Here is a 23,045-nt window from a genome sequence, read left to right on the forward strand (position 1 = left end):
AAGATGTGGTTTACATATACAATGGAATACTACTTGGCAAGGAGAAATAAAGAAATCCTGCCATTCGCAGCAATGTGGATGGAACTGGAGGATATTATGCTAAATGAAATAAGTCAGTCAGAGAAAGATATCATATGTTTTCATTCATATATGTGTAACTTGAGAAACTTAACCAAAGACCACGGGGGAAGGGAAGAGGAAAAAAATTGTTACAAAGACAGAGGGAAGCAAACCATAAGAGACTCTTAAATACAGAGAACAAACTGAGGGTCAACGGGGGTGGGGAGAGAAGATGGGTGATGGGCACTAAGGAGGCCACTTGTGGGGATGAACACTGGGTGTGGTATGGAAGCGATAACCACGGGAATCTACTCTCAAAACCAAGAGCACACTGTATACATTGTCCGTTATTCAACTTGACAATAAATGATATTTAAAAAATTTTTAATTAAAAGAAACTAAAAAACAGAATTTCATACTGGAATTTCCAACTTCAATTCAACCTCACAGGTTTCATCCTTTCTTCCACCAGTTCCACACTTCTCCTTTCCTCCCTCCCACAGAATGAGAAGCTTATAGAAGAAAAATCATCACTTTAAAGTCCAGCTTGTCTGATATAAGTATAGCTTTTGACTTCCAGTAGCCTGATAGATATTTCTCCATCCCATTACTTTCAATCTGAAGGTGTCCTCCGGTCTAAAATGGGTTTCTTGTAGACAGCAAATAGATGGGTTTGGGTTTTTTTTTATCCATTCTGCTACCCTATGTCTTTTGATTGGGGGCATTTAGCCCATTTACATTAAGTTTTATTATTGAAAAATATGGGTTTAGAGTCATTGTGTCCTTTGCAGGATTCATGCTTGTGGTGGTGTGTCTGGTACCTTGTGTTCCTTGCAACATTTCCCTCATAGAGGCCCCTCGGGATTTCTTGTAGGGCTGGTTTAGTGGTGATGAATTCTTTCAATTTTTGTTTATTTGGAAAGACTTTTCTCTCTCCCTCTATTCTGAATGACAGGCTTGCTGGATAGAGGATTCTTGGCTGCATATTGTTTCTGTTCATCACATTGAAGATTTCCCGGTGGGAATGTAAAATGGTGCAGCCCCTCTGGATAACAGTATGGAGGTTCCTCAAAAAATTAACAATAGAACTCCCCTATGACCAAGCAATAGCACTGTTAGGAATTTACCCAAGGGATACAGGAGTGCTGATGCTTAGGGGCACATGTCCCCCAGTGTTCATAGCAGCACTCTCAACAATAGCCAAAACATGCAAAGAGCCTCTGTGTCCATCAACTGATGAATGGATCGAGAAGATGTGGTATATTTATACAATGGAATACTACATGGCAATGAGAAAGAATGAAATCTGGCCATGTGTAGCAACATAGATGGAACTAGAGGGTGTTATGCTGAGTGAAATAAGTCAGGCAGAGAAGGACAGATATCATGTTTGCATATATAGGTGGATTAGGAGGAAGCTAACGGAGAACCATGAGGGAGAAGAAGGGGAAAAATAGTTGGGGAGAGGGAGGGAGGCAAACCATAAGAGACTCTTGAATGCTGAGAACAAACTGAGGGCTGATGGGGGTGGGAGAGAGGGGAAGGGGGCGATGGGGATGGGGGAAGGCCCTTATGGGGATGAGCACTGGGTGTTATATGGAAATCAACTTGACAATAAACTATTTAAGAAAAAAAAAGAAAAATCATCAGACTTTTAGACCACTGTTTCTCAACCCTGGTACTACTGACCTTTGACCCAGACACCTCTCTGTGGTGGAGCTGGCCTGGGCATAGTAGGATGTCTACCAGTATCTCTAATTGCACTCCCTTTGTGCCAAAGCGACCCACACCTCACTCCTGCCAAAAAATAAGGATCATTAAATACTGACAAATGATCATAGACAGGGGAGGAAGGGGGCAAAACTGTTCCTAGTTAAGAATCAATGTAGTACAATGTAGTAATAGTGCTAAACGTTTCTATAAATCAGTTAGTGAAAACTTTTGGAAAAGGAGCATTAAGTTGTGCTATTCTGGCAATCTAAATATTCAACCTGCCTTATTCTTATAGTGATGATTTAACTACAATGTTTTGTCGAGAATGAACACATTACTATATATATACACATATATACATATACATATAACATCTGAAGTACCTGCTAACAAAAATGATTATTAAATGTAATTAAAAGTACCTGCAAACAAAAATGATTATATTTTTAAACCTGATCTTAATAAATACATTTTACTAAAACCAGAAAGTATCACTAAATGGGGGGGGGGGGGAGCCTGTGGTACTATACCTCAGTGAAATCAATAAACTTTTATTTTTAATATATAACAGCCTCGGATATATATATTGCACTCAAAAGGTGACAGTAAGCTGATAATCTCTAAAGACTGTGTTATAACCACTTTTATTTATATGGGTTAAAGATATCTTTCCATATCACAAATATATATTTAAGGTAACAGCTTCAAAGGCTTTAGTCCATGGTTACAAAGTATTCAGACATCTATCACTGTCTGTTTGAAATATTTTCATTTGTTCATTTTCAAACAAATTTGTGATAAAAACACCTTCATGAGTGCCTGGGAAGTATCTCTGAGGCAATTCAGACCGTGAGAAGAATCTGCGGGCAATGTGGAGTGCAATTTTCAAGACTTATGTGCTGATATCGAGTCACTCCTCCAGATGCACGCGGGTCCAGGGGAAGACACGATTCAAGCGAGGTGGCCGCGTGGAGGGCCTGGCGGTCTGGCATTTGCACACTGCCTTCAGCTCAGGTCTCTTCCAGCAGCGTCTGGCACTGAGCGCTTGCACTTGCTACGTGGATCCGGAGTGCTAGAAGCGGCGTGCTTTGTGCTCGGCCAACACGTGCGACAGCCCTGGACACCGGGGTGGACACCGCAGTCCCGCACACAACCAGACTGCAGCTGAGGCCTCCCAACAACGCTCCTCCCGCTACACATGCCTCCTTACNGGATCGTTTCATCCCACGCTCACAGAGCAGGGCTCATATTCTGTCCTACCTGCAGCCACAAAAGGAAGCACAAACCCATCTATGCACTCACACGCGCACTCACCTCTCCAGGCGGTCCGGTACCTAGCTGATTCCCACTTCCTAGCAGCCCAGAACCTGGCGCGTGCGCACCAAAGGGCGAACCACGCAACGCCCCCTCATCCCCACCCCCACCCCGGAACGCGAACCAACCTCCATTCGAACCTCGATGACCTCAGGGCAGCACCAGGTCCTAGGACTCGTCACCGAAGACACAAGGACTCTAGTCTGAAACCGTCCCTCACACGCGACCCTGATGCCCGCCTGTTGCGCGCGGCTCTGGAGCATCTGTGAGCTCAGAGCCGAGCTGCCCGCAGCGCGCGGTCCCCTCCCTCCCTGGGGGCCGCAAGCGTTCCCGCACCACCGCCAGCCCACATTCCCGGAGAACTAACCTCAGCTCTAAGCCAGTCCCTCACCTGGAAGAGCCCAGAGCGTCCGCAGGAGCCCAACGGTCACCTGACCCTCGTAGGACTTGCGCGCAGGGCAACGAGGTGGAGCCACGCCCACACGCCCAGACCCAAGCTCGCACCTGCGCAGAGGCCGCCCAACAAGGCCAACGCCTCCGAAGGCTCAGGCTTCCCCGAGGGGTCCTCCCTCAGTCTCTCCCTCTAGCAGCCCCTCCGTCCCCACAGGAGTCACGTGTCCTGGTTCCGTTCCTTCCCCTGCATTTGCTAAATGCGAGGAGCCCACAGTATTTGTATTGAGATGTGACATTAGCAAGTGAGAGGATCAGGTGTGTTCTGCTTGCTCTCTCTAGTGCTACTGAAAGAGCGATTGGGTGAGGGGATGCTGTGGAAACGGGGTTCTGGGGAGGGAAGCATCAGCACCACCACAGACCTTGCTGAAAATGGTAATTCATGGGCCCGACCGCAGCTGTATCTCAATCTCTTAGAGTAGGGCTCTCCTGTAGACTCTGTTTCAACAGAAATGCAGGTTCACATACAACACTTTTGAGAGGCAAGGTTTGGCAAAGTGGTCTTCATTGTTGGCTTTCCATTAGGATCACCAAGGGGGGTTTTAAGAACTCTCATCTCCATGGGGGAGGGCACTTGTAGGGATGAGCACTGGGTGTAATATGGAAACCAACTTGACAATAAACTATTTAAAATAATAATAATAAACATTAAAATACGAAAAAAAGAAAACTACCCACACTACCATTAACATCTTCCCTACAACTGTCCATTTTTATTATCTCCTTCCATCCCATGAAACTCTGCACCTCTTTTCCCCAAGATTCCAATATGTCTCATGCCTTTCACTTCCCAGCACACTTTGTCTCCTTGTACCTGCAAACGTGGCGATGCCCCTGTAGCATTGAGCACACGTTTGTGTTTTATCCATCTGCCTTCTTTCTTCTCCTGCGCTCTTTTCTTCCCTCACCCGAGGACCTCCGCACCACCATGTTGTCCCTATGATCTTCTTTCCTATGCACTTTCTCTCACCTGCTCTGTCACACACCCATGCACTGCCACTGCCCCACACACCCCAATGTCCCCACCACACATCCGAATTAGAGTGGTAATGCTCAAGGCAATTTTTAAGGCTGTGTATTGTAAATATTCTCTGTACGGGTAGTTGCAGGCTTGAAAGCATTACGAATGATAATAAAGGCCTCCAGACAATCTAGAGGGCTGGAGGTACACCTCTTCTTCTGTATCTGAACATGTCATCAAGAGAAACACCCATGATGAAAGTGTATGTTGATTTTTTTAAACTGTGAACTGTGAGTTAGTGTGAAGGTGTGGTGAATATTAATGTCAATGAGGATGAGTCTGTAAGTGTTCAGGATTTGTAAGTTTCAATTGCAGTTGTGAGTACATGAGTGACCACGTATGTGTCTAATAGTATGTGAGTATATTTGAAGTTGGGTGTACATACACATGTGTGTTTGCAGAGGTATATAAATGTGTAAATGATTAATGTTTGTGTGCAGTCTGAATTGCCCACCATTATAGCTCTGATTTGAAAATGGCTAGTAACTGCACAATGAACTTAAAATGTGGATTTGTTTGTAGGGAAAGCCACTGGATCTGTTTCAACTCCTACTTTGTGTTTCTTCTTACCAAAGGAATAAGTGCTCCTTATTGAAAATTCAGGGGAAAAAATGTATAGACTGTTGGAACACTTTGATCCTGTTGAATTAAGTACTTGAGGATGGGCTCATCCAACATTTATAGGTTGGTAGAAGCTCCTGGTTAAGCCATCTGATCCTACTGCTTTAGCCTATGATTCTTAGAAACTTCCCTCTTTCCTCTATGGTTATTGTTCAGTCTTTAATTCTTCTCAATGGAGTTAATAATGGTAAAACAGTTTTCCCACACACTTTTCATATTAATTGGCACTGAATTATTCAAATATGTCATATTATTAACTTTGTGTGGAATGAATTCTATAGTTGAGTTATTTACATCATTTTCTTCCTTTTACTTGTATCTCTGCATATTCTTCTCAACTATTTTGTCTCAGTCTGTTTCTCTACTAATAACCTTAATTTGATAGTTCTGTTCAATGGTCTGAGGATTAGGAAAGTACCAGTTTCTGCATAGAGGAACTTCTCTGGGAAGGGAGGAACTCAGTAAGACACACATCCGTTCCCACTAATCCCTCATGTGTCAGAACACAGTATTTCCTGCTATACATAACAGGAGACACGGCTATCTACAGGGATCACAGAGAAAAAACAAGCCTCCCACAAATACTCCAACAGTGTCCTACAGGGTTCTAACTAGAAAGTCATAATTGTTCATCATAATTAACAAATGAGAGAAAAGTTTCAGGAACAACTTCAGTTCCCAAACTTGTATTCCCAGTGCAGCTATAAATGAAATAATTGCAGTTGTGAGAGAGGTGACCTCCCAGAATCATAAACCTATATCTCTGGGTCTGGCTGGCCCCTCTCACTGGCTGCCGTGCCCTTCACATGGAGCCCCTCGGGCAGCAGGAAGGAGTTGGTGAGGGTCTATTTCAGTCTAACAGGCAGTGTCTGTATCAAGAGTCTGGGTGAGTGATCATATCAGAAAAGAGCAACAGTCTGTGGATTACCTAATTCACTGTGAAACCCATGCAGGAAAGTGCAATAATTCTGAGGTTTGAGCTGAGCTAGTAAAGAGGAGGTGGGGTCCTAGACCTTCACCAATCCCTGATAGCTCTTAATTCAATGAAGTTAACCTTTGCTCAATGTGATTGCTGGTGTTCGGTGCAAGTAATAATATACACCGATTTTTAAGTCCTTAAGTAATGAATTGTAAAATCAATCTCCTGTTCTACATGATAGGAACTGCAGACTAGATTTTCAGGGTTTCTAGATGTGCACCTTTCACAGCTCCATGGTTGCAGTGAAATGTATGAAGAATTTACAGGAATCATCTGATCCTGTGCAGGAAGTGTATCCAAATAGTAATGTCTTGAATTGAAAGGTTTCCTGTAACCTTGGATGTAGCATGCAATTATGGGAATGTAATTGAGTCTCCATGGAAAATATATTATCTGTTGATTACAGTGAAACTATACTCATTCTAAAAGTTAGAAAATGAACAGATAAGGAACAGTTGACATAAAAATGATGATTTTCAGACAGCAGCTTTCAGGGTCATATCATGTTCTTTCCATGTGTTTAAAAACAAATCTACTATCAATACAAAAACCGAGTATTTTGAATCCTAAAGTGTGTAAGAATACATGCCTTATAGATGTGATTTTACAGTGATGTGTTTAATATTTCACAAATCTTAGCTCATTGCTAATAGTTTTCCTTAACTCATGCACTAATAAGTAAATAGTGTATCACTGGAAATTAAGAATAACTTAGATCTGCCTTACACCAATTTATCATGCATCAGTCTCTGGGAGCCAGTTATAACTTTTGTAGGTAATTCACACCCTTAGAGAGTGGTCCCTGATTCATTTGAAACATGATGTTATGAAGGGAGATGAGTGTGTTGATCATATTTTCATATAGAAATGGACGGGTTAAAGAGGACTGAGACCAAGGAAGTCACAAAATGCAAAATACCTTTCCGCTGATATTTAAAGACCTTCAAGTGACTGTTGACAACGTAAACAAAAATGTGTTCTGATCTGGAGAAAGCAGACTTTTCTCTAGTATATTAAGATGACGTGACCACATGGGCAAGAACAGGGTTTGGATGTACAGGCTCCGTTCTTCTTCAGGGCAAACACAGCCCTTGGGATCATTTACACAGGTCTTCAGCTCGGAATTTAAATCTCCAAGCTCAGCACTTTCTTTCGCTTCTTTAAACAACATTAAGAGAAACCAGCCAATGTTATCCTGTTTGTTAGCTCTCCAAAAATCGGTGCAAATATAAACACACACTCAATCATATCTCTACTTCTTCAAGTGGCTGATTACGAGTCTCCAGGGCAGATTTTCTGTAATGGGTTATCAGGGCACTCTTTGGCAATTTTAAATCTATTCAGATTAGAAAGCCAATTCCAGACACCAATGAACCAATTCAGAAAACCCTTCCTTAAATCTTGTTGCTATAGACTCACTCTCAGTAAGACTAGAACAATAAATTGTTTGATATTCTCTCAGGGAATCCTATAACGGCAATGCCAGGGGATGACCCATAGCAATATGCAACCATAAAATCCCAAACAACATAAGAAACATTAAAAGTCAAATACAAAACACTTAATCGTCTATGAATCCTCTTCATATAAAATACAAAACAGGAAAAGCATTCTATGAAGCTAGAGGTTCAGCAGTGTTTCCCTTATGAGTGGTGATGGAGAGGAATAGCAAATGGGGGCTTCGGGGATCTGATGATATTCTGAGCATTGATGTCTGCGCTGTGTACAGAAATGTGCTCGGTGTGCATACTGTCACTGATGTGTGTACTGTATTACTCTAATGTATCTGTATTTGTAAAATTTTAAATACATATCACCAATAAAATCACGGGCTATTCTGAATAGATTTGTGCATAATGTTTTTACATTGTAAAGAGGGAGTTTAAATGTAGATTAAAATGACTGTGATTAGTTTTTCAAATAAGCTGAAACTTCTAGGTTGAAACCTAACACGTACAAAGTGTACACTTCACAAAAAAGGGATCAGATGTATACTTGCTTTTGTTTTTTCAAAATAGTTTACTGTAGAGTTTGTTTCCATATAACACCCAGTGCTTATCCCCACAAAAGCCCTCCTCCATGCCCATCAACCCTCTTCCCCTCTCCACCACCTCCATCAGTCCTCAGTTTGTTCAGCATTCAAAGTCTCTCATGGTTTGCCTCTCTCCCCCTCCCCCACTATATCCCTCCTTCTTCTCCCCCGCGGTCCTCCGTTAAGTTCCTCCTAATCCTCCTATACATGCAAACATATGGTATTTGTCCTTCTCTGCCTGACTTATTTCGTTCAGCATAACACCCTCAAGTTCCATCCATGTTGCTACACATGGCCAGATTTTATTCTTTCTCATTGCCATGGAGTATTCCATCATATAGATAAACCACATCTTCCTTTTTTTTTATGGAAAAATTATTTGGCTTTATTTTTTTTAATACAAATAGTTTATTGTTAAATCGGTTTCCATATAACACCCAGTGCTCATCCCCACAAGTGCCCTCCTCCATGCCTATCTCCCCCCCTTCCCCCACACACTCATCAGTCCTCAGTTTATTCTCAGCATTCAAGAGTCTCTCATGTTTTGCCTCTCTCCCTCTCCCCCACTACCTCCCCCCTTCTTCTCCCCGAAGGTCTTCCATTAAGTTCCTCCTAATCCTCCTAAACGTGCAAACATATGATATTTGTCTCTGCCTGACTTATTTCACTCAAGGTCCTCAAGGTCCATCCATGTTGCTACACATGGCCAGATTTCATTCTTTCTCATTGCCATGTAGTATTCCATCCTATAAATAAACCACAACTTCTTGATCCATTCGTCCATTGATGGACACTTAGGCTCTTTCCAAGTCGTGGCTATTGTTGAGAGTGTTGCTATGAACATTGAGGTACACGTGCTCCTATGCATCAGCATTCCTATATCCCTTGGGTAAATTCCTAGCAGTGCTATTGCTGGGTCATAGAGGAGTTCTATTGTTAATTTTTTGAGGAAGCTCCACACTGTTTTCCAGAGGGGCTGCACCAGTGTACATTCACACCAACAGTGTCGGAGAGTGCCCATTTCTCTACATCTTTGCCAGCATCTATAGTCTCTTAATTTGTTCATTTTAGCCACTCTGACTGGCATGAGGTGGTATCTCTACGTGGTTTTGATTTGTATTTTTATACTTGCATTTAAAAGATTTTTCTAGATCTACAGGCTTTGAATTAGAAGGTAAGAATTAGACAGTAATAAGGAGCGCGCCTCTGTGATCCTGGCTCAGCTGGATCTCTAGAGGGGAGGCGAAGGGCTTAAAACTGGGAGATTTGCCCGCGAGTTCGTGTTTTGGATGACGAGACACAGAAGGACCTGGTTTCCCCTCTCGCAGACCCGAGGCACCCCCAGGTGAAACCCCGTCCTTGCTCGCCAGCTCGACCTGGAAGAAACGGGAGCAGCGGTTTCTGGCTCAATCCCCAGGGCTAGGCAAGAGGCTTGGAATTGCCCTGAGGGGATCTCCTGCAAGGTTGTGTCTACGGCAATTTCAGTGGGGCGCGCAGACTGGGATTTGGAAACGAGGCCTGGCCTGGGTTGAACAGCGCGACCCACCTTGGCTGCGCCCACGGCCTGGGGAGTTTACACATCCAAAAATGGGAGGTGCAGTGCTTGGATCAAGAAGGGACTGGAGCGCTGCCACTCTTCTCCCCACAACCGCCAAGGCAGAACTCCCGCCTGACGCATTGGATCGAACCACACCCATCCCTGCTAGAGAGCTGCCCTCCTCTTTTTTTTTCCTTATTTCCGAGCACTGACATGATTAACTGTGGTCACTGGCTTGCTTAAACAGTCACATTTAGTCCATTCTATGGATGTAAATTCTACACCTACCGAAATCTTCATCTCTTTCTCTCAGGAGTAATCAGACTATATAGTTTCTCTGTTTAACACCAGCGTCTTTCTCTCACCTCTCCAACCATATTCCACCTTTTAGCTCTTTGAAGAAAGCTTCTTATCCCTTCTGTCTGTTCATCTTATTTCCAATTTTGCCTCATCCCCGCCCTGTCATCTCTCTCTTTCTCTATGCTATTCAACCAGCACTGCATACACCCGGCTGTTTAATTGTAGCTGGGAAATCTGGTTATATGCTTTAAACCATTCTTTGTCTGTCGGTTTTCTTCTTTTTTCCTTTTCTTTTCTTTTTGACTTTTTTATGTATTTTTATTTTCTATTATTCGCCTTCCCTCCTCCGTCTTTTCTCTTTACTTTCTCATTTTCCCTCTCAGTTTGCATGTTTGTTCGATTGTCTGTGCGTTTGTGTGCCTCTATTCACTGTGTGTCTGTCTGTCTGTTTTCTTCTCCAGGGCTACCTCAAGAAACAAGCTAAAGTACACATGGTGGAGAGTCCCCAATACCACTATGAGTAGGAAAATAAAATAACCAAGGTCTCAACAAGAGAGACCAAGAGATACCATTCAAAGAACACTTTCTGGGGGTGCCTGGGTGGCTNGGGAAGTGTTACAAGGAACAAAGATACCAGAGACACCACCACAAGCATGAATCCCATAAAGGACACAACGACTCTACACCTACATATTTCGATAATAATACTGAATGTAAATGGGGTGAGTGCTCCAATCAAAAGACACAGGGTAGCAGAATGGATAAAAGAAACCCAAAATATATCTATTTGCTGTCTACAAGAAACTCATTTTAAACTGGAAGATACCTTCAAATTAATGGTAAGGTGATGGAGAAATATATATCATGCTACTGGAAAACAAAAGAAAGCCGAAGTAGTTATACTTATATCACACAAACTGGACTTTAAATTAAAGACAATAAGAAGAGATAAAGAAGCATTTTATAATAATTACAGGGTCTATCCATCAGGAAGAACTAACAATCATAAATGTCTATGCACCGAATATGGAAGCACCTAAATATTTAAAACAGTTAATCACAAACAGAAACAAGCTTATAGATAAGAATGTGCTAATAGCAGGGGACTTTAATACTCCGCTTATAGCAATGGATAGGCCAACCAGACAAAATCACTAAAGAAATAATGGACTTGAAAGACACACTGGACCAGATTGATCTGACAGATATATTTAGAACTCTACATCCTGAGGCCAGGGTATTCACTTACTTCTCAAGTGCGCATGGCACATTCTCCAAGATAGCTCACATATTGGGACATAAAGCAGCGCTCAATAAATATAAAAGAATTGAGATCATACCATGCACAGTTTCAGATCATAATGCTTTGAAACTTGACATCAATCACAGGAAGAAGTCTGGAAAACCTCCAAAAACATGGAGGTTAAAGAACACCCTACTAAAGAATGAATGGGCCAATCAGACAATTAGAGAAGAAATTTAAACATAAATGGAAACAAATAAAATGAAAACACAACAATCCAAAATCTATGGGATGCAGCAAAGGCAGTCCTAAGAAGAAAATGCATTGCACTCCAGGACTATTTTGAGAAATTAGAAAAAGTGCAAGTGCAATATCTAACAGCCCACCTAAAGGAAGTAGAGACAGAACAACGAGAATGCCTTAAACCCAGTAGAAGAAGAGAAATAGTAAAAATCAGAGCAGAAATAACAATATAGAAATCAAAGAAACAGTTGAACAGATCAATGAAACCAAGAGTTGGTGTTTTGAGAGAATAAACAAAATTGACAAACCTCTAACCAGGCTTCTCAAAAAGAAAAGAGAGAGCACTCAAATAGACAAAACCATGAATGAAAATGGACTTATTACAACCAACCCCTCAGAAATACAAGCAATTATCAGGGAGTACTATGAAAAACTATATGCCAACCAACTGGACAACTTAGAAGAAATGGACAAATTCCTAAACACACAATACCAAAATTCACAGAGGAAGAGATAGAAAATCTGAACAGACCCATAACTAGTGATGAAATCCAATCAGTTATCAAAAATTTTCCAACAAATAAGAGCCCTGGGCCAGATGGCTCCCCTGGGGGAATTCTACCAGACATTTTTAAAAACAGAATTAATGCAGATTCTTTAAGGTATTCTAAAAATTGGAAATCGAAGGAAAACTTCCAGACTCATTTTATGAAGCCAGCATCATTTTGATTCCCAAGCCAGACAGAGACCAGCATAAACAGAGAACTACAGAAAATATCCTTGATGAATACGGATGCAAAAATCCTCAACAAGATACTTGCAAATCGAATCCAACAGCACATAAAAAAATTATCTACCATGATCAAGTGGGATTCACTTGTGGGTTACAGGGCTGGCTCAGTATTCGCAAATCGATCAGTGTGATACATCACATTAACAAAAGAAAAGATAAAAAACATATGATCCTGTTGATACATGCAGAAAAAGCATCTGACAAGATACAGCATCTCTTCTTAAATAAGACCCTCGAGAAAGGCAGGATAGAAGGAACTTACTTAAACATCATAAAAGCCATCTATGAGAAGCCCTCAGCTAACATCATCCTCAATGGGGAAAAGCTGAGAGCTTTCCCCCTGAGATCAGGAACACGACAGGGATGTCCACTCTCACCACTGTTGTTTAACATAGTGCTGGAAGTCGTAGCATCAGCCATCAGACAACAAAAGGAAATCAAAGGCATCAGAATTGGCAAAGAGGAAGTCAAACTTTCACTCTTCGCAGACGACATGATACTCTACATAGAACACGTTACACACTCCACCAGAAGACTACTAGAACTTATCCATGAATTCAGCAAAATTGCAGGGTACAAAAATCAACGTACAGAAATCAGTTGCATTTTTATACACCAATAATGAAGCAACAGAAAGAGAAATCAAGAAACTGATCCCATTCACAATTGCACAAAAACCCATAAAATACCTAGGAATAAACCTTACAAAATATATAGGGGATCTGTATGATGAAAACTATAGAAAACTTATGAAGGAAATTAAAGAAGACACAAAGAAATGGAAAAAGATTCCATGCTCACGGGTTGGAAGAATAAATATAGTTAAAATATCAATACTACCCAAAGCAATCTACACATTCAATGCAATACCAATCAATATTGCACCTGCATTCTTCTCAAAACTAAAACAAACTATCCTCAAATTTGTATGGAACCACAAAAGACCCCAAATAGCAAAAGGAATATTGAAGAAGAAAACCAAAACGGGAGGCATCACCATCCCAGACTTTAGCCTCTACTACAAAGCTGTAATCATCAAGACAGTATGGTATTGGCACAAAAACAGACACATAGATCAGTGGAGAAGAATAGAGAACTCAGAATTGGACCCATAAATGAATGGCCAACTAATCTTTGACAAAGCGGGAAGGAGTATCCAATGGAAAAAAGACAGCCTCTTTAACAGATGGTGCTGGAAGAACTGGACAGCAACATGCAAAAGAATGAAACTAGATCATTTTCTCACACCATACACAAAAATAAACTCAAAATGGATGAAGGACCTGAATGGGAGACAGAAAACCATCAAAACCCTAGATGCGAAAGCAGGAAAAAAACCTCCTTGACCTCAACCATGAGCTAGTTTTGACTCCTTACCTGAGGTTAGAAACTATCCCTGATGCTTGTGATTGACTACATATCGAGTATTGATGAATGGGTGTCAAACATTGACCTCCAGCCTGTCCTCTTCCCAAACCACCTTCCCAGTTCCCTGACTCCTCTGCTCCACCACATGACTCTCTCCCACCGTGGTCGTCACTTCCCCCACCACAGAAGCCCCAGTCACCTGCTTAACCTCCACACACCCTCACTTGGACTCAGCCCTATGAGACTTCTGCATCCAATACCAACTTCCGTCCCGTCACCTTTTTGACATCTGTTTCTATGTGTCCACTATTCCTGGGACTCCAAGGCAACTTGCCTCACCTTCCATCTTCCCTGCAAACGTGGACCCTTCTTTGTCTCACTAATATACCACTCCCAATTCCAGGATCTCACCCATTTCCTGGGTCCTCGACAGCCATCCCATGTGGTGTCCCAACCTGAACTCCTGTGTGAACCCAATCCACACCAAGGTGAATTTCCCCAACCCTATCACCGCTGACCCTTTCTCCTGGCTTCCGGGCTCCCTCCCTGACCCCTACCCTCCTTGTATCCCTCACTGCCCTGTCCTTCTTTTGTCTCATTCAAGGTCTCCTCCGAGGTACCTCTCCGATTCAACCATTTACTATCTGGCTTGGACCACACAGTCTTCTTTCAAAGTTCACTTGCCCCACACTTATTCTTCTTCATTCTCTCCCACCATGAATTTAGCCCCTCCAAGACCTTGTCTCCAGCGAGTTCAACCACTCATAGGCTATTAATATCTTCCGCACTAAGTACTTATCCCCTTTATCACCTTCATTCCGGTGAACCATGCATTATTTTCTGCAGAACCCAATATGCCTAATACCCTTCACTTCTCTGTACACTTTGTCTCCTTGTGCTCTCAAATGTGGCAATGTCCTTGCAACACTGAGCACATGTTTAGATTTATCCTTCTGCCTTCTTTCTTCTCCTGCAGTCTCTTCTCCCTTCACCATAGGACCTCTGCACCGCCATCCAGTCCCCATGCCCTTCTTTCCCTGAACCCCCTCTCTCGCCTGCCTTGTCACATACCCCAACTGTGCCCTTAAAATCCTAATTAGGGTGATAGTGCTCAAAGCAATTTTTAAGGTTGTATGTTGTAAATATTTTCGTTGTGAGTTGTACCACGCTTGGAAGGATTAGAAATGGTAAAAGGGACCCCATTTCTGGCATCCCGAGGTCCAGAGATAGATAGCTTCTTCTATATATGGACATGTCAAAAAGAGACCCATACCTGTGATGAAAGTATATGTTGATTTTATTAAAGTTACCGTGAACTGTGAGTTTGTGTAAAAGTGTGGTGAATGTTACTGTCGATGAGGGTGAGTTTGTATGTGTTCAGTTTGTGCCTGAGTGTACTGAAGCTTCAACAGCAATGGTGGGAGTACATGAGTGATCGTGGATGTGTCTAATAGTATGGGACTATGTATGAGTGTGGGTGTGTACATACATGAGTGTTTGTGTCTGCATGTGTGTAAAGGATTCATGTGTGTGTGCAGCCTGAGTTACTCACCATCATGGCTCTGACTTGAAAATGGCTAGGAATTGCATAGTGAACCTGTATCAAACGTGGACTTGTTTCTAAGGAAAACAAGGGATCAGTTTCAACTCCTAATTTGTGTATCTTCGTACCAAATCAGTAAGTGCTCCTTACTGAAAATTCAGCATTAAAATTAAATAAAATAAGATATAATAAAATGTGCAGAGGACTGTTGTAACCCCTTGAATTAAGTAGCTGAGGATTGGGTCATCCAATATTTAAAGCTGTGGTAGAATCTGCTGGTTGTGCCATCGGATCCTGCTGCTTTAATCACTCGTAGTCTCTTTTAGAAACTTCTCTCTATATGAACATTGTTCACCCATAGCAATGGTGGTCCATAATGGTCAAGCATACCTTCCTACTTAATTTTCATATTACTTAGCACTGGGTTATTTTAAGGAGTCCAAATTAATCAACTTTGACTTGTGAAATGATGTCTATAGTGAGGTATTTACATCATGCTCTTCTTTTGCCTTGTATTTACCCCTATGAATCCCAGGTATCTTGTCTCATTCTGTTTCTCTACTAATAACCTTAAATGATGGTTCCATTCAGGGTTCTGAAAATTAGGAAAATTATTAATTTCTGTATTGAGAAACATCTCTGGGAAGTGCAAAACCTAGTGGGACACAGATCCTTCCCCACTGATCCCTCATATGTCAGAACACAGTATTTTCTGCTGTCCTTAATAGGAGAACCCATCTTCCTACAGGGATCAAGGGGGAACACCGAGCCTTCCACAAACACTCCAATGGTGTCCTATGAGGTTCTAAGTAGAAACTCATAATTGTTTTTCATAATTAACAACTAAGTGGAAAAGTTTCAGACACAACTTGAGCTCCCAAGCCGGTACTCCCAGTGTGGCTACAAATGAAATAATTGCACTTGTGAGAGAGGTGACCTCACAGAATCACAAACCCATATCTCAGCGTCTGGCTGCCCCCCTCCCACACACAGACCAGCTGCCATGCCCTTCACACTGAGCTCTCCCGGCAGCAGGAAGGAGTTGGTGAGGATTTCTATTTCAGTCTGACAGGCAGTGTCTGTATACAAAAAGGCGGATTGAGAATCTGGGTGAACGACCATATCAGAGAAGGGCAATCTTGTGTGTATTACAGAATTCCTTGTGAAAGTCATGCAGGAATGTGGAAAGATTCAGGAAGCTTGAGCTGAGCTCCTAAAGAGAGATGGGGTCCAAGACCTTCACCAACCCCTGATGGCTCCTAATGCAATAAAGGTAATCTTCACTCATACTGATGGCCGGTGTGCAGTGCAAGTAATAATACACACTGAATTTTAAGTCCTTAAGGAGTGAGTTGTAACATTGATCTGCTGTGCAGCCTACATAATAGAAATCGTAGAATGAATTTTCAGGATGAATATATACGTGCGCCTCAATGCCTGTAGTACAAAGTATGAGGAATGTACAGGAACCCTGTGATCTTGTGCAGAGAGTGTATCCAAAGGGTAATGGCTTGATTTACAGTATTCTCTAAATCTGGATGTACCGTGGAATTACAGGGACAGTAATTAAGTCTTAAATAAAAACATCCATATCTGTGGATTAGAGTCTATCTATATTCATTCTGGGCAACAGGTAAGGAACAGCTCACATAAAAATTATAAGTTCCAGGTGACACCTGTCAAGTTCATGTTCTTTCATGTTCTTACCACCCATTTATTATTATTTTCTTAGCAATACAAAACCCTAGGACTTTGGTTTCTAACGTGTGTAAGAATACTTGTCTCACAGAGCCATTTTTCACTACTGTCTTTCATATTAATATTGCGCAGAAATCTTAGTTCATTGATAATCGTTTTCCTTAACTCAGGAATTAATAACTAGATAATTGCATCACCTGAAATTAATAATAATTTAATTTCTTCCTTTCACTATTTTATATTGCATTAGTGTTTGATGTCCAAAGTTTATGGAATGATGTGTGATAATTCAAGAATTCTTGTGATTGCTACACTTGTGTTCCTCACATAAAAGTCAATGACCCTTTCTGCTGCCATGCTAATAATTAACTTCCTCTTGCATCCACTACACATTACTTTTCATGGGATAGAGTCCAGCAGTATATTATCAGAGTGCATGCACATTTACTAAGATATTTAAGGCTTACTCATAGTTCATATCATCCTGTTGAACAAAGCTTTACAAATTAATGGGAACTTGTAACGAAAATTGTACAATACCACCACTCTAAAATCAAACACAAGGTGTCATATCAAAAGTAACCATGGATCTGATGTCTGATTGGACACAGCTGACTAGCTGTCTAGCAGACCATGGAGGCTCACTGCACTCTCACTGTTTCCAGCCCAGCCGGTTCCCAGTCCCCACACAGCCTGAAGGAGCAGATGTGGACAAGTACTTAATCTCCAGTGTGTCTGTTGTCTTCATCTTTTAACCACAGCCACAGTAGTGCTGACCTCATAGATTTGTGAAGCATGAAGAAGTCCTCATGTGAGTGTCTTCACAGGATTGATTGTACATTATAAGGGCTCTTTAAATTTCTTCATTCAGTCCTCGGAAGCCGCTCTGAAAAGAAGACCTTAAGTAGGCATTTCCAAGGGGCAAGGAATGGAAAGCAGAACATAATGGATTTCAGCTGCTGTGATATAGCTGGCTCAGACCTCGTACTCTCATGCAGGAAGTTCTAGCCTAGAAGGAAACTGTCAGTGACTGGGAACTGAGACAATGGCCAACAGGGATCTGGCAGTCGGTCTGATCTTGTTAACACAGACTATCATTGGAATCCTGGGAAATTTCTCACTTCTCTGTCATTATACCATCCTTTCCTTCACTGAGTACAGGTGGAAGTCCACAGATTTCATTCATAAGCACCTGACTGTAGCCAACCTCTTAGCCCTGCTCTGTAAAGGAGTCCCCCAGACCATGGCAGCATTTGGGCGGAAACACTTCCTCAGTGACCTGGGATGCAAACTTCTTCTCTTTCTTCACAGAGTGGGGAGGGGGGTATCCATTAGTAGCATCTGCATCCTGAGTGTGTACCAGGCCATCACCATCAGCCCCGGGAACTCCAGGTGGGCAGAGCTTAAAGTTAAAGCTCCTGAGTACATTTTCCCCTCTATTTTCCTGTGTTGGATTCTTCAAATGTTGGTAAATATCATTTTTCCTATGTACTTAACTAGCACACTGAACGATAAGAACATCACAGTAAAAAAGAATTTTGTATACTGTTCTTCGGTTCGACATGACAAAACAAGAGACTCACTGTATGCAGTGTTGTTATCATTCCCTGATGTGTTATGTTTGGGGCTCATGCTCTGGACCAGTGGCTTCATGGTTCTCCTTCTGTACAGGCACAAGCAGCGGGTCCAACATATTAGAAGAGCCACTGCCTCTTCTGGATCCTCCCCGGAGACCAGAGCCACCCAAACCATCCTTCTCCTGGTGAGCACCTTTGTCTGTTTTTACACCCTCTCCTCCATCTTTCAAGTTTTTATGGGTCTTTTTGATAATCCCAGCTTGATCCTCGTGAACATCGCTGCAATCGTGTCTGTGTGTTTCCCAACTGTCAGCCCCTTTCTGCTCATGAGTCACAACTCCAAGATACCCAAGATCTGTTTTGCTTGGAGAAGGAAGATAAAATCTCCTTGTCTTGTAAAATAGATGTAGACGCTATGTATTCCAACAAAGTACAGTTGCCAATTCATTCATCCCCCTCACAGTCCTAAAAAGATGTATTAGTCACAAGGGAATGGTAAACAGAAAGTTGACCATCTTCTTTAAAACAGCAATCTAGAATAACGTTGCAATGAGACATTATCTTGTAAATACTTATATAATTGAAGCTTTTTCTAAATCTTTTTGTAAAGCACTTCAGAATTTATGCAATAATACACACACCAGGTCTTGAAACAATCTGGATATTACACAGAAGTCTTTGACATGTGTGAATTTCATTCAAAAGCAATTCGAAATTTTGAAGTAAAGAACCTGGCTTGACATTATAGGAAAAAGTATATGAAAATGGCATAGCAGGTGTCCTTGTCATTACTCTAACTGAGAAAGTATGTCCCCACTGCATAAAGAATAGCCTGGCTAGCAGTGGTGGAGGAAAAATCCATTCTCAGGCAGTATAGTCTCCGGGATCCAGTCATGAGTTTTGTAGGTAATTCACACCCTTAGAGAGTGGTCTCTGATTCTTTTGAAACATGATGTCATGAAGAGAGATGAGTGTGTTGATCATATTTTCATCTAGAAATGGACAGATTAAAGAGGACTGAGACCAAGGAAGGCACAAAAAGCAAAATACATTTCCGTTGATATTTAAAGATCATCAAATGAGTGTCGACAATGTAAACAGAAACGTGTTGTGATCTGGTGAAAGCAGACTTTTCTCTGGTATGTTAAGATGACTGGGCCACATGGGCAAGAATGGGGTTTGGAAGTACATGCTCTAGTCTCCTCAAGGCACACACAGGCCTTGGGGTCATTTACACAGGTCTTCAGCTGGGAATTTGAATCTCCGAGCTCAGCATTTTCTTTTGCCTCATTGCACGGCAACATTAAGAGCAACCAGCCAATGTTATCCTGTTTGTTAGTTTTCCAAAAATCTTTGCAAGTATCAAATACATGCTCACTCAGATCTTTCCTGTTTCAAGTGGCTGATTACGAGTCTCCAGGGCAGATTTTCTGTAATGGGTTATCAGGGCACTCTTTGGCAATTTTAAATCTATTCAGATTAGAAAGCCAATTCCAGACACCAATGAACCAATTCAGAAAATTCTTCCTGAAATCTTGTTGCCCTAGATGCACTCTCAGTAACAGTAGAATAATTACTTGTTTGATATCCTCACATGGAATCCTATAACGGCAATGCCAGGGGATGACCCACAGCCATATGCAGCCATAAAATCCCAAACAACATAAGACATGTTAAAAGTCAAATACAAAACACTTAATGCTCTATGAATCCTCTTTATATAAAATACAAAGCAGGAAAAGCTACCTATGCAGTTAGAGGTTCAACCGTCTTTCCTTTATGAGTGGTGATGAAGAGGAACAGCCAATGGGAGCTTCCGGAGGTCCAATGATATTCTATGCATTGATGTCTGTGCTATGAACAGAAATGTGCCCGGTGTGCATATGTCACTGATATGTGTACTATATTACTCTAATGTATCTGTATTTGTAAAATTTAAAAATTCATATAACCAATAAAATCATGAGATTTATTGCATAATACTTTTACATTGTGAGCATATTTATGCATAATGCCTTTGCATTATCAAGAAGGAGTTTAAATATATTGACTAAAAAGACTCTGTGTTTAGTTTTTCATATCATGCTGAAACTTCTAGGTTGATACCTAACAAATACTAGTGTACACTTCCAAAGAAAAGGGGTCAAATGTATACTTGTTTTTAAATGTTTTGGCAAGACCTACAGGAATTGAAGTAGGATGTAAGAATAAAGCCAAAAATCAGAATAAAGTAAAAAATAAGAAATGAAGTAGAAAACGGAAAAATAGACTTTATGTAATTTAAAACAAACAACTTAGCATAGCAATATTCATACCAGGTAACATATACTTCATGGTTTGCCTTTAATGTGGTTGTCAAAAATGAGGAAACTCTGATTAAGTGTCACTGCAAAGAGGAGCCAGAGGTGACAAGACCACCAAATATAACATTTCATCACAGACAGGATGTGCTCTCTGTTGGCAAGTTAGAGGCCTCAGGTTCAATCGCCCTGTCTCATGTGCTATCACCTCTGCACCAGTGGGGGTGGCTGACATAATCCACCAAATTCAGAGTCCGGTCTGCGAGCGAAAGTTCAGTGGCACCCTAGGGCAGGTTCACAGTGTTCAGTCCTTCCAGCTGTGATGGAAAATCCTTGTTTATTAGGCTTCCCATCACGTAAAAGAAGCCCAGCCCTTCCTGGACTCCTGGAGTGTGGGAGATGGCATAAGTGCCTGTGAGTGAGGAGTCTGTCGCTGGAGCCTCTGGCAAAGGGGGACAGACTCTAGCTAGAAGCCCCTCGGGTGTATGAATCTGGAGCCACTACAACACAACTACAAGGTGTGATTTTTTAAAAAGTAGTGATTAGCTTGTAAGTGAGCCCTCCTCAGAACTAACCCTTAGAAACCTTGAATGTCTTGCTTGAGATTCCAATTTTATTTACTCACATTTGCATATTCTTTACCTAATGTCCTTTTTCTGTGTCAAGAACCCACCCAGAAACCAAATCTCATTTTCTACTCATGCTTCCTCTGACTCCTCTCTGGTGTGCCATTTTCTCAGATTCTCCTCATTTTTGATCATCTCGACAGACTTGACGAGTACTAGTCAGGTACCTTGCAGAAAGGCCTTCAGTTAGGATTAATGTGATACTTTTCTCATTATCTTGGGCTTCTGTGTTTTGGAGAGGAGGGTTCAGGGTATAATGTCATTCTCAGGACATCATATCAAGGGTACTGCCTACCGACATGACTAATGACTGCTCACATCAGCCTATATCCACTGGATGAGGTTGAGTGTTTGAGGACCCTCTGTGGAACTTATATGTCCCCTTTTCATACTGTACTCATTACAAGGAAGTCATTGTGTGCAGCTGACATTGATGATAGGGATCGTGTGCTCTACCTCCTTCAGGACATAGTTTCTTATGTAAATTATGTGGAATTCTTCTAAGGGTCTTTTTTTTTTTCTCAAATTATTATTTATTCAGTGATTTCCTCTTATCAGTTTAGACTCCTGCACATCTGTCTGACACTGAGTTTCAACCAATACTGCTTCTTCTGCTCGTTTAAAATCAAGGTGTTCTAGCTTGGCCATGGGAAGCTCTTTCGGGTGACTCCTGTGTCCCTCTGACACAACCAGGGTTCTTTAGCATGTTCCTGATGTACAGCAATACGCTCTGCATGCTGATTTTATACACGTCCAGTCCTAGTCCTGGCTGTGCCGTCTCTCCAGGGGCTGCTGTGGGAGAACTGTGCCCTGGACCAAGGTATGGACAGCAGGTGTGCTCACTGCTCCTGGGTGTCACTGTGTTTATGCCCTCTCAGCTCAAACACCAAGAAAATGTATGTATGAGTGAACCTCTCATATGCACATATGTAGAAACACGTGTGTGGGATCATTTGTGTCCGTACAGAGTTCACATGACTTCATGCTGATGTCTCCAACTCTAACCCATTCCATGTGGATCGTTCTAACTTCCTGCCTTGCTCATCTGTCACCTCTCTCTCCAACAGTGACAAATGTGGATCTCATTCTCTGCCCTTGTGAATCAAACTCATTTCTACTTCAATTTCTATAGGATATCAGCCCTCCTGTAATCTGGTTCTTCCAGACAAAACATCTGAGTAAACGATGGGATGCCTGTAAGATAACTGACATGGAACATTCCGAGGTGGTGGAGGAGGAACAACTGGACACCTGGGAAGGGAGCACCTTACACAGAAGGAGATATGGGGGGGGGAGTTTAAGGATCATTGATCTTACAGGACTCCCCTGGACAATGGCATTCAAGGAGGCTGACCAGCAGAGACACCGTCCTGCTAGGACCAGAGGATAACATTTCCAGACAAAGAACATAACCCTCAGGCTTTGAAATCTAAGGGAATTTGCCGTACAGATCTTTTAGTTACTGGGGACAGGTGACCCATCTCTTCTTTCCCTTTTCTCTTTTTGGAATGGAGATTTCTACACTCCCCCCTTCCCATCACTGATTTCTGGAAGCAGAAAGATGTCTGCATTCACAGGTTTATTGCTGGAGCAGGCAGGTTTTTCACAGGTTAAATTCTTTCTCAAG

The 23,045-nt window shown here is 41.8% G+C and overlaps 1 protein-coding gene across 1 annotated transcript; it reads left to right on the top strand.

Annotated features, from left to right (window-relative positions):
* The first annotated feature begins 17,960 nt into the window (after window positions 1-17,960).
* Window positions 17,961-18,896, top strand: LOC144217631 (vomeronasal type-1 receptor 4-like). Its single transcript, XM_077747275.1, has one exon. It carries the CDS (start codon window positions 17,961-17,963, stop codon window positions 18,894-18,896), a length of 936 nt encoding a protein of 311 aa, XP_077603401.1.
* The last annotated feature ends 4,149 nt before the right edge of the window (window positions 18,897-23,045 follow it).

This window comes from Crocuta crocuta, unplaced genomic scaffold (assembly GCF_008692635.1).
Source record: "Crocuta crocuta isolate KB4526 unplaced genomic scaffold, BGI_CrCroc_1.0 scaffold334, whole genome shotgun sequence".
Lineage (NCBI taxonomy): Eukaryota > Metazoa > Chordata > Mammalia > Carnivora > Hyaenidae > Crocuta > Crocuta crocuta.